General features: G+C 35.9%; 1 protein-coding gene across 9 annotated transcripts in view; it reads left to right on the forward strand.

Moving 5' to 3' along the window:
• DGKB (diacylglycerol kinase beta) overlaps nt 1–16318 on the forward strand; it is a 1123143-nt gene that overhangs the window by 561488 nt on the left and 545337 nt on the right. For 5 of the 9 annotated variants that reach the window (XM_086397581.1, XM_086397582.1, XM_086397583.1 and 2 more), the window contains one exon: nt 10319–10354. The exons of 2 other annotated variants lie outside the window; for them this stretch is intronic. In XM_086397581.1, coding sequence (XP_086253707.1) covers nt 10319–10354 — 36 coding nt within the window. The remainder of the gene's footprint in view (nt 1–10318; nt 10355–16318) is intronic. 2 more of the 9 variants (XM_086397586.1, XM_086397584.1) reach the window with 1 other exon arrangement.

The raw sequence follows: 16318 nt of genomic DNA on the forward strand, positions 1-16318 counted from the left end.
ACATTTGGCACCACTTTTGTTTCCAGTTGTCCATTTTACCAGGTGTATGCATTCCCAGATGTGTGTGCTTTCTTTCTGGACACAGATACGAATATTGAGTGAGCTGTTTAGGAGGGAGCCCTTATCTTCAGTATCTCCTGAACATAGTCTGCAAATACACAGAAACAATCACATCAACCAAAGTAAGAATAGAACATCTTTGTGAGTGATTGTAAGAAGAGTGAAATCATCTCAGTGAAAAATATGTTAATCTTTAAAGTTATGTTTGTGCAAGCTTCAAAATTTTGCTCCAGTGAGAAGTGGTTAGACTAAGAACACTGGATAAGATTACAGTATGTGTATTTTCTTAAAAAAAAAATATTGAAGTATAGTCAGTTTACAATGGTATTTCAGTTTGTGGTATATAACAAGGTGATTCAGATATATATATATATATATATATATTCAATCATGTATATACATATTCATTATTTGTAATGAATATATATATTCAGTGGAAAAGGCAATGGCACCCCACGCCAGTACTCTTGCCTGGAAAATCCCATGGACGGAGGAGGCTGGTGGGCTGCAGTCCATGGGGTCACGAATAGTTGGACACAACTGAAGTGACTTAGCAGCAGCAGCATATATATTCAGTCATATATATGTTCATTATATATGATGAATATACATATTCTTTTTCATATACTTTTCCATTATCATTTATTATAGGATACAACAGGATCTTATTGTTTATCTGTTCTATATATATAATAGTTTGCACCTGCTAATCCATCCCTCCTTCTCACATATTAATCAGATATGTCAAGGGCCAGGGGAAAAGAGAAACAATTCATGTTTCTTCTGATACACTTGCCATACATTGAAATAACCTTTGGTTAAAGATGTTAATAAACAACAGAAGTATACAAATCATTTTTGATCCATTTCCTTTTTAAAAATTTGTGTTGTGTTCAGATTTGTGAGTGTACGTACTTAAGAATGTGCAAAATCATAAAGGTTAAAAAAATTATGACACTTCAATGTAAAACATAAAATTCCTAGAAACATATTTGGTTTCTATACCTAGAGATGTCCTCGGGATGGATATATATATATATATATATCACATGTGAGGAAGGAATCATTTACCCTCTTAGGGATAAGCAGTGCATCATTTTACAAACACCATTTTTCTTTACCCAAAACTGCTTTCCTTTTTTAATGCCAGAAATATCCATTATATATAAGGGAAACGAGCTTTTTAAGCTAGTTTTATTTGGCCACTTTAGGTTTATCATGGCACTGAAAGTTTTTGTGTTAAACTAATCCATGCTGCTATCCAAGCCTGTTCTCTCAGTCAGAACAGGGAAACATTGTGGTTTCTGTTTGGCTGTGTTTGTCAACATTTAAACTAATTTTGTTTCAAAATCACTTAAAAAATAGAGACATGGCTAAAGAACAAAAGCTTTGAAAAAAAGTTTTTGTTAAGTCTGCTTTTGTTTTAATAAATGACGCCTGCAGAGAGAAGCAATAGGTTTGAATTCTGTCACTAACCTTATTTCTTGGCTAGTCATCTAAACTTTTTGATTCTATTTTCCAATCTGGAAAATGGGATATCTTGTTTTACTGGGAGGATTAAATGATACCATAAGCATTTTCAAAAATGTATGAATATTCTTATATCGGTATAAGGTGTTAATATAATTAATAATGATTTATAACTAATTAGACATTGTTAATCAGTAAATACATTTAATGATATAATTCTGTTAATTTGGCATTCTCTTGAAATAACTATGACCCTTTTAATGTTAGCACTATACTATGATTGTGTTTTAAACATTGTTAAACTTCTAATCTCTCCACCAAAGGTTTTTTTCTTTGTCTTATGACAATTTGAATTAAATTGTCAATTTAAAATGATTACATGTTAGAAAATATGAAGACGAGATATCTCAATACTTAAGAATAATAGGATTTTTAAAAACTCTTAATATTAAGTTAAACTTAATAAGTGCCCTGAAGGCAAATGTATCTTTTAAACTAATTATCTGTTCTTTGTATTCTGTTTAATATTAAAATGGTACTGATTAAAAAAAATCAATCACATTCCTCTGTAGTCACACCTCACATTTGCTTAAATAAAACAATACACAGCTCTTGTATTAATTCTGATTAAAAATACATTACTTATAGAGTTACACATTCATGATAATTTCAAAAAAACTGAAACATTTACTCTGCTCACCCTTGATATTTAAAAATTGTATACAGAAATGAAAAAAAAAAGAAGTATGCAACTTCTGACTTTGTTTTCTGTCAAGTTGCTTCTTTTTATTTTTCCCAGATGCCATGTTTTCTTATTGTAACTCAAGATTAGGCTACTGATAAGCAAGTTAATTTAATGTATACTCTTTGCCTGCATATCTTGATTGAAAATGAGCTCATGTATATGTTGTTTCCATCACTTTTATTCTTGGAGTGAATTTCTAGTGTTGCTGTCAGATGGCTGAGCATTGATGGTGAAATTCTCAGAGCTGGTTGCTTTCTCTCTTATGTATTTATTACTTCTAGTTCCCACTGAGCTCTTAATTTCTCTTGATCCTGTTATTCATCAGCTGCTTTCCCATTTTCTGCGAAATAGTGACAAAATCTGTACTATTTCCTTAATTTCTTCCTCTCTACCACCTCTCTGCCAACTTTACTCGCCCTCTGTAGATAACTCACATCCCCCCTACTCTTGAGAAAGATGAAGCTTACAAACATGAGTATCTGTAACTAACAGATTCTCTACGAAAGTGGTAGCAAAATGGCAGCCAGGCTTCCATTTCATCCCATAGTGTTTTCATGGGGGATACCTTAAAATGGGATTTTTATTATTCAACTTGGCACAGTCTTTGCCTTTTGTGGCACTGGGCCCATTTATATTATCTTCTTGGTCCCTATAGACTTTTGTATTCCAAATCCCTGTGAGTACAATCTCAGAGCTCTTTTTTTCACCATTTGACACTCCCTCAAAATGAATAGTGGCTTAGAGAATTCTCCAGGCCAGAACACTGCAGTGGGTAGCCGTTCCCTTCTCCAGGGGATTTTCCCAACCCAGGGATCCAACCCAGGTCTCCCGCATGGCAGGCAGATTCTTTACCGGCTGAGCCACCAGAGAAGCCTGTGCTGTGCCCCTCCTCCCCTCGCAACACCCCCTCCAAAAGCGATCTGGTAAAGAATCTGCCTGCAATGCAGGAGACCTCAGTTCAGTTCCTGGGTCTAGAAGATCCTCTGGAGAAGGGATAGGCTACCCACTCCAGTATTCTTAGGCTTTCCTGATGGCTCAGTTGGTAAAGAATCTGCATGCAGTGTGGGGGCCCTGGGTTGGATCCATGGATGGGGAAGATCCCCTGGAGAAGACAACAGCTACCCACTCCATTATTCTGGCCTGGAGAATTCCATTGACTGTATAGTCCTTGAGGTCGCAAAGAGTTGGACACAACTGAGAGACTTTCACTTTCTTTCTTTTCACTTTCAAAATGAATAGATTTGGAAGACTAATAGCTTTTGTATAAGCTTCTGCCTCATCTGAAAAAAGTTTTTGAAGTACCTCCTTTTATTTTTTATTTTCAAATGGTCTCTCTGTGTGTCTCTTTGCTTCTTTCTCCCAGCTTCTTTCTCCTAGATGAATACCTATTTTTTTTAATTTTGAAAAGAGGACTCTTGAGTCTCCATGAAAATAGTGTTCATTACTGCCTCCCATGCACATCATGCTGTCTCCACCTAAACTTTTAGTATTGCCATGTTTTCATGGAGAATGTGTATATACATATATATATATATACACACACACATACATGTATTTTATTTCACTATAGATTTTTGCACTGTTTTAGGAATTAGAGGATGTGGTTAGAAGGTAAAAAGAGAGATCAATTTTTCCCACAAATTTTATTACAAGTATTCTCAAACACAATACATATGAATCCAGTATATATCCCCAAGCTTGTATGAATTATCAGTAATTCTTATGATATATATATGTAATACATAAAATAATAATTGAATTTTCAATCATTCTTATATATGTATATATGGCTATATGTATGCATGTGTATATATTTTATAAAAATACACACACTAATATATAATTTATTAAGTTGGACCTTTTGAAAGTAAATTGCAACTAGTATGACATCATATCTAAATATTTCAGCAGGTAAGTTCTAAGATAAGAACAACATTTATAATATTATTATGAAAATATTAGCTATTCCATAAAATCAGTAATAATTCTTTCTATATTTCTATGCCAATAATTATCTAAAAATGACTTTTGTAGATTGTTTTATCTCTTTGTTGGTAGTGCTGGGGTGGACAGGAGCTATTTGAAGTTCTTGCACTGCACACTTGGCTATTATTCTGAACCACTTGATAACTATAGTTTTTTCACTTGGAATAGAAGGCATATGAGATTCATGCCCTTAGTGTTGTTCAATCTCTCAGTCATGTCTGACTCTTTGTGATCCCATGGACTGCAGCATGCCAGGCTTCCCTGTCCTTCACCATCTCCCAGAGTTTGCTGAAACTCATGTCCTTTGAGTTGGTGATGCCATCCAACCATCTCATCCTCCTGCATTCAGGCTTTTCAAGCATCAGGATCTTTTCCAATGAGTCAGTTCTTCTCGTCAGGTGGCCAAAGTATTGGAGCTTCAGCTTCAGCATCAGTCCTTCCAATGAATATTCAGGGTTGATTTCTTTTGGGATTGACTGGTTTGATTGCCTTGCTTTCCAAGGGACTCTCAAGAGTCTTCTCCAGCACCACAGTTTGAAGGCATCAGTTCTTCAGTGCTCAGTCTTTTTTCCTGTCCAGCTCTCACATCAATACATGATTACTGGAAAAGCCATAGCTTTGACTATATGGATCTTTGCAGGCAAAGTAATATCTGAGCTTTGTAATACCCTGCCTAGGTTTGTCATTGCTTTTCTTCCAAGGAGCACGAATTTTTTAATTTCATGGCTGCAGTCACCATCCACGGTGATTCTGGATCCCAAGAAAATAAAAGTCTGTCACAGTTTCCATTGTCTCCCCATCTATTTGCCATGAAGTGATGGGACCAGATGCCATGATCTTTGTTTTATGAATGTTGAGTTTTAGGCCAGCTTTTTTTCACTCACCTATCTCACCTTCATGAAGAGCCTCTTTAATTCCTCTTTGCTTTCTGCTGTAAGGGTGGTGTCATCTGCATATCTGAATTTATTGATATTCTCCCTGCTCTTATTTCCAGCTTGTGCTTCATGCTGCCTGGCATTTCACATGATGTACTCTGCACATACGTTAAATAAGCAGGATGACAGTATACAGCCTTGATGTACTCCTTTCCCAATTTGGAACCAGTCTGTTGTTCCATGTCTGGTTCTAACTTTTGATTTTGACCTGCATAGAGGTTTCTGAGGAGGCAGGTATGATGGTCTGGTATTACCATCTCTTGAAGAATTTTCCACAGTTTCTTGTAGTCTACACAGTCAGAGATTTTAACATGGTCAATGAAGCAGAAGTAGACATTTTTTCTGGAATTCTCTAGCCGTTTTTATGATCCAATGGATGTTGGCAATTGGATCTCTGGTTCTTCTGCCTTTTCTAAATCTACATTGTACATCTGGAAGTTCTCAGTTCACATACTGTTGAAGCCTAGCTTAAGGATTTTGAGCATTACTTTGCTAGCATGTGAAATGCGTACAGTTATGCAGTAGTTTGAATATTCTTTGGTATTGTCCTTTGGGATTGGGATGAAAACAACTTTTCTAATCCTGTGGCCACTGCTGAGTTTTCCATACTTGCTGGCATATTGAGTGCTACACTTTAACAGCATCATCTTTTAGGATTTGAAATAGTTCAGCTGGAATTCCATCACCTCCACTAGCTTTGTTCATAGTGATGCTCCCTAAGGCCCAATTGACATCACACTGTAGGATTTCTGGCTCTAGGTGAGTGATCACACAATTGTTGTTATCTGGGTCATTAAGATCTTTTTTGTACATTTCTTCTGTGTAACTTGCCACCTCTTCTTAATCGCTTCTGTTAGGCCCATACTGTTTCTGTCCATTATTGTGACCATCTTTGCATGAAGTGTTCTCTTGGTATCCCTAATTTTCTTGAAGAGATCTCTCAGTTCAGTTCAGTCGCTCAGTCGTGTCTGACTTTTTGCGACCCCATGAATCACAGCACGCCAGGCCTCCCTGTCCATCACCAACTCCCAGAGTTCAACCAGACTCACGTCCATCGAGTCAGTGATGCCATCCAGCCATCTCATCCTCTGTTGTCCCCTTCTCCTCCTGCCCCCAATCCCTCCCAGCATCAGAGTCTTTTCCAATGAGTCAACTCTTCGCATGAGGTGGCCAAAGTACTGGAGTTTCAGCTTTAGCATCAGTCCTTCCAAAGAAATCCCAGGGTTGATCTCCTTCAGAATGGACTGGCTGGATCTCCTTGCAGACCAAGGGATTCTCAAGAGTCTTCTCCAACACCACAGTTCAAAAGCATCAATTCTTCGGCGCTCAGCCTTCTTCACAGTCCAACTCTCACATCCATACAAGAGCACAGGAAAAACCATAGCCTTGACTAGACAAACCTTTGTTGGCAAAGTAATGTCTCTGCTTTTGAATATGCTATCTAGGTTGGTCATAACTTTCCTTCCAAGGAGTAAGCGTCTTTTAATTTCATGGCTGCAGTCACCATCTGCAGTGATTTTGGAGCCCAAAAAATAAAGTCTAACACTGTTTCCACTGTTTCCCCATCTATTTCCCATGAACTGATGGGGACCAGATGCCATGATCTTCGTTTTCTGAATGTTGAGCTATAAGCCAACTTTTTCACTCTCCACTTTCACTTTCATCAAAAGGCTTTTGAGTTCCTCTTCACTTTCTGCCATAAGGGTGGTGTCATCTGCATATCTGAGGTTATTGATATTTCTCCCAGCAATCTTGATTCCAGCTTGTGTTTCTTCCAGTCCAGCATTTCTCATGATGTACTCTGCATATAAGTTAAATAAACAGGGTGACAATATACAGCCTTGACGTACTCCTTTTCCTATTTGAAACCGGTCTGTTGTTCCATGTCCAGTTCTAACTGTTGCTTCCTGACCTGCATACAAATTTCTCAAGAGGCAGATCAGGTGGTCTGGTATTCCCATCTCTTTCAGAATTTTCCACAGTTTATTGTGATCCACACAGTCAAAGGCTTTGGCATAGTCAATAAAGCAGAAATAGATGCTTTTTCTGGAACTCTCTTGCTTTTTCGATGATCCAGCAGATGTTGGCAATTTGATCTCTGGTTCCTCGGCCTTTTCTAAAACCAGCTTGAACATCAGGAAGTTCATGGTTCACATATTGCTGAAGCCTGACTTGGAGGAGAGATCTCTAGTCTTTCCCATTCTATTTTTTTCTCCATTTCTTTGCATTGTTCACTTAGGAACACTTTCTTACCTCTCCTTGCTATTCTTTGGAACTCCGCATTCATATGGGTGTATCTTTCCTTTTCTCATTTGCCTTTCACTTCTCTTCTTTACTCAGCTATTTGCAAGGCCTCCTCAGACAACATTTTGCCTTTTGCATTTACTTTTCTTGAGGATGGTTTTGATTACTACTTCCTTTGCAGTGTTACAAACCTCCATCCATACTTCTTCAGGCACTCTGTCTATCACATCTAATCCCGTGAATCTATTTGTCACTTCCACTATTTAATAGTAAGGATTTGATTTAGGTCATAACTGAATGGCCTAGTGGTCTTCCCTAACTTCTTCAATTTAAGTCTGAATTTTGCAATAAGGAGTTCATGATCTGAGCCACAGTCAGCTCCCAGTCCAGTTTTTGCTTGTCCATCTTGGCTGCAAAGAATATCATCAGTCTGATTTTGGTATTGACCATCTGATGATGTCCATGTGTAGTGACTGCTGGTTGAGCATCTTTATTTGATTTCTTGAGAGTCTCTGGAGACTCTCTCAGGTCAATGCCATAAGATAAGCCACTTAATCTGGATTTAAGGAGATCACACATTTGTATATTGTAATAAAGATAGAAGAGCTACATCTGTGTCTTTAAATGTTTATTTAGATCTAAACTTCAACCAAGAAGTAAGAAAGGTAGAGGGCTGACAAAATGCTCTGAACTGGCCCAAACAGAAGCTAACACACACAATTTCCCTACCTCCAATTGCCCTGGGTTGTTATATTGAGTGACTTGGACTCAGAAGTCAAGCGTATTACCAACACCAGAAGCTTTCAATGAAAGTTCTATCAAACCTGTTGTCAATCTGAGAAACAGCATCAGTGGCCCCCAGAGGCTTCTCCTGTTAATGGGATAGTTGTCCCAAGTTCATCTTCCCAGACTCCATAACTTTTTTTGATGAAAATCTGTTGCTATAGTAATTTATACTTACAGTCTGGAAATATATTCCAGTGTTGTATTGTTGTTGTTATTGTTGTTCAGTCGCTAAGTCATGTCCAACTGTTTGCAACCCATGGACTGCAGCACAACAGGCCTCCCTGTCCCTCCTGGAGTTCTCCCAAGTTCATGTCCATTGAATTGGTGATGCTATCCAAAAAAGTCCTCGTCTCCTTTTGCCTTCAATCTTTCCCAGAATCAGGGTCTTTTCCAGTGAGTCGGCTCTCCAGATTAGGTGTCCAAATCATTGGAGCTTCAGCTTCAGCATCAGTCTTTCCAGTAAATATTCAGGGTTGATTTCTTTTGGGATTGACTGATTTGACTGCCTTGCTTTCCAAGGGACTCTCAAAAGTCTTCTCCAGCACCACAATTTGAAAGCATCCATTCTTTGGTGCTCAACCTTCTTTATGGTCCAACTCTTCCCTCCATACATGACTACTGGAAAGACCATAGCTTTGACCGTATGGACATTTGTTGGCAAAGTGGTCTTTGCTTTTTAATACACTGTGTAGGTTTGTCATGGCCTTCCTTCCAAGAAGCAAGCATCTTCTAATTTCATGGATGCCGTCAGTGTCCACAGTGATTTTGGAGCCCAAGAAGAGAAAATCTGTCACTGCTTCCAACTTTTCCCCTTCTATTTGCCATGAAATGATGCCCCATGATCTTATTTTTTTAAAATGTTGAATTTATGCCAGCTTTTTCACTCTCCTCCTTCACAGTATAAAATGGCAAAAAGTTTTATTCCTGAACACTAATTTCCTCTAGGGCTGTCTTACACTTGTTTTGTTCTGCTCTTGGATGTGTTGGATCCTTCTAGAAGGATCCAGTAGCCACAAACCTCTCATGTAGCTATTTATTCTTCTGGGTTTTACTTCCTTTCTGGTGTTCAGCTGGGTAAGGGAATAAACTAGTATCTGAACTCTCAGCTCTTTTGTTCTCATTTTGGGAGTTCTCCTCACATGGCTTGGTACAGGAGAGGAAACTCAAATATTTTGAGTGTTCTCTTCTTTCTAGAGATACAGTGTCTAAGAACTAGCTTCCTATCAACCTTTCCTACTCCTGCTTGAACCAAAGAAAATATTTATCTAGTATGATGAGTGTAATTTATCACCTGTTCATCCAGATTTTTGTTTTATGGTATAAAGTCCCATAGGCCACAGCTTTTTGGAATTTGGTAAATGAATCTCTGTTTCTTGCCAGAAAAAATAAAACAAAACAAACAAACAAACAAAAAAACATTCCCCATGTGACTCAGAAAAGAACAGGTAGTGGGTAATTGAAGATATACTGTCACAAAGACTGGTTTCAGTGTATTTAACTTAATCTTTTAATAATTATTCTCAAGGAAAATTTTTCTACTTATTTCATTATATTTTGAATTCTTACTGCTATTAATGGAATATGTACTTTTTATTTCCAGAATATCACGTTAATTCAACTCCATAAGCTTTATCTACATCAAAAAGAAGATGAGTGTTTTTGAGATAGGATTGAGAGTTGGACTGGAAAGTGAAATAGTGGGCTGGTAAATGGGCAAGTGAAAAAGTTAGTAAGAATGGTTTATGAATGATAATGGAACTTGGAGATGAGGTCTCATTCCAAAATATGAGTGTAATATATCACTGTTATTATAGAGAGGTCTGTGAAATTGACCAAATGTTAGTCTACTTTAAACATATGAAATTGTATTTTGAATGAGTAACTCTATAACATGATCTCTTCTGCTTTAGAACGATCTTTATTTCATGAAGAGATCTTTGCTTATTAAAGAAAGTAAGAAGAAAAATTATGACAAAGAAATGCACTTGTAATGTACTCAATTATTTCATAGGTGTGTAGTGATATAATTTTCATTGGTATTTGCTTTCAGTATGACTTTTTTTCAGTTTTAATATGAACTTCTCTTTTTCAGCAGACTCTGCCCACTTCAGGAGTTTCAGCCCCTGAGGTGCGTAAGCAAAAAAGGTTTTCACACTTACAATTATAGGTCATTATCCATCCGTATTGTTATAAAGACCATTTTGGGCTGTGAGAGTGACATACTAATGTTAATTTGTATGTTTTATTTTGTCTCATATTCTTATATTTGGAATTGGGATCTTTGTATTAATATTTTCATGTTGGGATAGACTTGAAGCCTGTACCATCTACCTTCGTGACAGGCATTAGGGAAACAAGAAGTTATGTGGCACAGAATAAGCAGGATAAAATAACAGTGACTTTGCAGAGTTTTGACCCGTGTGTAAGAATAGCGTTATTCCTATTTGTCACATTTAAACTTTGCAGAAAACCCAAACAGTTCACTAGTGTAAGCCCTTAAAATGTAGCTTGCAGTGATGGTAAATCGAGAAACTCTTGTTCACATTGAAGTGCCTATCACTTTTAAAAGAGTACATCTACATTAATCACTTAGCATAAAACATTGCATAGGAAGTCATAGGAATACCATAAGTCATTAAATAAATGACTTTGATTTTGAAAATAAATGTAAGCATTGCCACAGCATTTATTTTCAGTAAAGTGTTAACTTTACCTTCAAATTAATGAAGTAAAGCCTCTACATTTTTCTCTGATGATACCCCATTCAGTTGCTATTATCTCTAAAGCATATGCTCAGATGGTATTTTTTCACTTAAAATTATAATTTGAATCTGCTTGCTTAGAATATATTACTCATGATATCTAAATACTATATGAGTCTGATTTATTTTCAGTTCAGTTCAGTTCAGTCGCTTAGTCGTGTCCGACTCTTTGCAACCCCACAGACCACAGCAAACAAGGCCTCCCTGTCCATCACCAACTCCCAGAGTCCACCCAAACTCATGTCTATTGAGTTGGTGATGCCATCTAGCCATCTCATCCTCTCTCATCCCCTTCTCCTCCTGCCCTCAATCTTTCCCAGCATCAGGGTCTTTTCAAATGAGTCAGCTCTTTGCATCAGGTGGCCAAAGTATTAGAGTTTCAGCTTCAACATCAGTCCTTCCAATGAATATTCAGGACTGATCTCCTTTAGGATGGACTGGTTGGATCTCCTTGCAGTCCAAGGGACTTTCAATAGTCTTCTCCAACACCACTTACAAGATAGATAATTGCACAAATAGTAATAATCTCTCTCTCTTCTGCTCTAAAGTATTTTCTAATCAGTGTAGACTGCCTCATTACATTTTTAAAAATTTCCTTTTATAACTACAGACATACCTAAAATATACTAGTAGCTATGATTCATATATAATGTTTCTACTCTGAGAGATATTAAACTATTTTGGTATTCTTTAAGTCAGCTGATACCATTATTATTATAATTATTCTAAAGTAGACATGTTAAATTACACTCAGGTAACATAGGTATTAGAAAAGTTTATTATTTAGGCTAATTTTTTTAATGTCAGAGAATTAACTTTATGGTTAAGATAATTGAGTTTATTTTTGCCCCATCATAGCTTATTAGATAATTAACTGCAAATTAAAAATTTTTTTCTTTAGACTTGTTAATCTCAAAAGCTCTCCCATATTTAGTCATGTGATTTGTACACTATAAATAAAATTAATAGACCAAAATTGCTGTTTCCAAAACATGATTTTTTTTATTTGTCATTGTTTTCTGCTATGAAGTTTTAAAAAGTCTTCCTATACTGAATATGTATATATATATATATATATATATATATGAAGCTATATTGGTTTTGTGTGTGCATATATGTAAATGTATATTTATTGGCTAAACTTTTCACTTGGGAGCAAGAGCTTTTCTTTGTGGATACATCTATTATTTAGAAGTGGCATAGACCCTTTCTTGCATACATCATAGCCTTATTGCCCACAATAAGTTTCAATTATCAATTGTTTCAAAGTATAACAAAAGCATACCTTATTTTGTGAAAAGATATCTGTTTATTAAGAAAATACTTTCAATTGTTTAAAAGTATAAGAAAAACTCACAGACATCTACAAATCAATTTCAGTGTAAAAACCTCTCACTTTTTATTACTAATTCTCAAATCTTTTATAGACATTGCATCCAGGCCAACTTGACTGACCTTCCTACACCCACCCACACATACCCACCCACCCACACACACACACACACACGTATCTTGTTTTCTGTACCTTTCCAAAGGATGTAAGTAATTTTTCATGGTAACACCTTATTGTATACTCAAAACTCATTGGTTTGAGTGATAATTAAATTACACAGTTCAAAATATAAGATAAATTCTACTTAGAACTTGCATAAACAGATACATAGAAATTACTAAGTTAAGCTTTTAACTCACCTGATAGAACGAGATAATGACTATGAAAATACAAGAGAGCTACTTATAGGTTTTTAATCTTCAGTTTTCCATGGCCATCAATTATTACGGTTTATCAAGGGAATGGAGAGTGAGTGGTGTTGAGGTCTATACACTGGGACCTAATTTTCTAGTGGCACAGCCATAGCTAGTAAACAGCCCAAATGATTTTGGCATGGACTTTCCCATTCCTAAATTTCATTTCTTCTAATCAGAATTTCTTGAACAGAAATCTTCTAATCTTTCACACTTAACATTCAGTATGAAATTATGCTAGACGAGAATACACATTATCATGTGTGATATATGATCCACAGGGCTGTGGATCAAGGTATAAATTTTACCTTCAGGCTGAGTTGGTGAGTAGCACCTTAATCCTTATGTTAAGACTAGGATTGATTCTGTCTCAGTTGTTTTCCTCTGTCTTCCTACAAAAGACTCAGATTATCACACTGAGTTATGGTGACATCTGGAAAAATAAATAAAATACTGTAAAGTAAATAAAGTACTTCTTCACAAGCCCCATCTTTACAAAAAAACCTACCTGAGTTAATGATAAAATGTAGCCTTTTTTTTTTTTTTACTATTTTAAAAATTACTGTCATTTACTGAGTGCCTAATTAATGCTAGTACTTTATCTGCTTTTTCTCAATTTATCATCACTTGAAACTTCCCATTTTATAGATGAATTACTGGATGGCTTAGAGAGGTAAACAACTTACTTGCCCAAGTCCTTACAGAGACAAAGCTCGAATACAGCCTCCAAGCCCACGTTTTTGCCTTTGTACAAAATATTTTTTGCTTTTTGAATAAGTATTTATTTAACTAATTAAAAAGAAATGGAAATCTCTATATCATTTGTCATAGCTGTGCTTAAAACTATATAAAATATTTCTAAAAATATCAAGACTACTTTGCTACTCAGCTGTGTTTCCCTGCAACTTCTAAGGATTTCTAGTAGATTTTGAGCCTTCACCATGATTGAAATGATTTAATGTTTCTCAGCAGGAACATGTTTAAATCTTGTAATAAGGTTGTGATAATTAAAGGTGCAGCTTTGCAACTGTTATTAAGTTGCTTTCTTGGAGTTTGTAACTTGTCTAAATCCTGGTGAACATGGTAACACTCCTGCTTCAGGGAGATATTTTACATTGTGTTCCTCAAGTTAAAATGTTAGAGTGTCAGGGAAATGCTTAGGGCCTAGCTCCAGTAGCAGAATGGGCTAAGGCACCACTTGGGCAAGTGATGCAGTAGCAGAGAAAGCAGGTTGTGAGATTCCAGTAAAGGATACTGTTGGCAGGCAAGCAAAACTCGCCCCCACCCTTTGTGGCTTTTGTACCAATCAAGGCGCTTTGCCACTGCCTGTCTCTCATGCTGAGATTGGACAAAGAGAAGAAAATCCTGTGCTTGAGGTAATCATCACTTGCTGCTTGTCGTCTGTGAGTGATCGATAACAGCAGGCTTAAGTATTGTGGTAAACATCTCTTTTGTGAAAGCACTTTTCAGCAACTTACAAACACTCTACTTCTGAGAACCAGCATGAGACAGAAAAAGACTTTTTTTAGAGCACATATTTTAAAGTGACGTCTTTTTATTTCATTTATCGCATCTTTCTGTCTTCTGTGGATTGTCTTTTCATCTTTTCTTCTCTGTTTATGATGACGGTGATTATTTTGGAATCCTAATAGAACATATTGCCCAGTTAGTGGAGTCTAAGGATCACAAGACACTGAATTCTATGTTTTAAATGTCTGCATAGCAAACACAAATGGTTGATATTTGAAAATGCTGAAATATCGATAACTGTATTTTATATTTTGTAGTTATATGTTCTATGTTCTTTCATTTTTTTGGTTAAAGCAGCTCTTTTCAGTGTTTGAATAATTCCTATTGATTGAAGCAATAATTTTCCAACTCTTTATATCTAGGATAATTTATCTGGCAGGACAAAATTTACCTTAATTATAACTAATTTAGTTTGTGATTTAGAGCCCCAAAACATAAAAAAAAAAAAAAAATCTGAAGGTGAAGTGATAAGTACTGCCCCATATTATCACAGAGCACTTTTATCCTGAATAAAGATGCAAAATAATGCTGGCAAGCTCTTCCTGAAATTTTTCTATAACTTTAGCATTGGAAGTAACATTCTTAGATATCATAATAGAACTTGGCCAGTCAGGGAAAATCAACCCCCAACATGGGCCAGTGACATTTTGGTGGACATCAGATTTTTCAAAGATGTAATTGCTTGACCCTTCCTGTGGCTCATATAGAATTGAAAAGAAGTAAAGATTTTCTTAGTGGAAATAGGGAAAAGTATTCAACTACTCTCCTGTTATCCTATGCTGCTTAAGTAAAATATAGTGAATAGCTCAGAGAGACTTCCATACAATTTGGAAGTAAACATGAAACAAATTAGTATAATACAAAGAAAACCATGAAAAAATATTAGATGGTTTATGAGTCTTTCCTGTTTTTAAATTGTCAGTCTGATTAATTCTAGAAATTCCAACCACTAAGCATATTTCCATTAAACAAAGAAACCACTTTATTCTTGGTGTGTGTGTGTATTTGAATAAATATGTTTTATTATCTAGATGATGAGTTGACTGAAGTTTTTTCATAATCTGTGATATACCTCTTATGATTCTAGACTTTAAAAATAAAGTTTTAACAATTGAAAAGTCAATTTAGGGTTTTTAAATTTTTTTTTTTTTTATTTTACTATTGCTACTAGAAAGCATTAGATTTGTCTAGTCTGCAGTTTTCTTAGAGGGATGACCCCCCTAGAAAGAAATGAAATCACTTAAACAAGTGCTTTCTGCCAGCTAGAGTTTCAGGATTTCCCCCAGCTATACACTTTTTTTATTGTTTTGTTGCTAAGTCATGCCCAGCTCTTTTGGCATCCCATGGACTGTAGCCAACTAGGCTCCTCTCTCCATGGGATTTCCCAGGCAAGAATACTGGAATGGGTTGCCATTTCCTCTTCCAGGGGATCTTCCTAACCCATGGATAAAATATGCCCAGCATTGCCAGGTGTATTCTTTACTGCTAAGCCACCAGGGAAGCCCAGCTCTATGGGCTAAGAATAAAATATTATTAATTGATAATTTGGTAATTCTTTACAGACATATACTCACTTGTTTTAAATGCCCAGAATTACATTTATAAATAGTCTGGATGCAAATACTGAGTTTCATTGTGACTAATCAACTTAAATTTTATTTAGATCTTATAACTCAAGCATTTGGGAATTTAATGCTAAATAACAATATTGGATTACAAGGCAGAATATACGATATATAAATGATAACTTTCACAGTGTAGATTTTTATAAAACACTGTTACCACATTTTATTTACCTGAATGTTAGAACTCAGAAAAAAAAATCCCCACACCCACCAAGTATTACATGCTTGAACTCAGCGCACCATGCTATGGATTTTCAAATGTAGGTTGCTGAGCTTTACTCATTTATAAGTATGCCTACTATAATTAGTTAACTTTTTCATATATATGTATTTGAAAATATAACAAGCATTTTACATAATGGTGATATTAAAGAGCACCCTAATGGAAAAGCTATACCTATTTTACATTATTCACTATAACTTTCATTT

Source organism: Bos grunniens, chromosome 4, assembly GCF_055505025.1.
Source record: "Bos grunniens cultivar Pamir isolate PY7600 chromosome 4, Bosgru_T2T1.0, whole genome shotgun sequence".
In the NCBI taxonomy this organism is placed as follows: domain Eukaryota; kingdom Metazoa; phylum Chordata; class Mammalia; order Artiodactyla; family Bovidae; genus Bos; species Bos grunniens.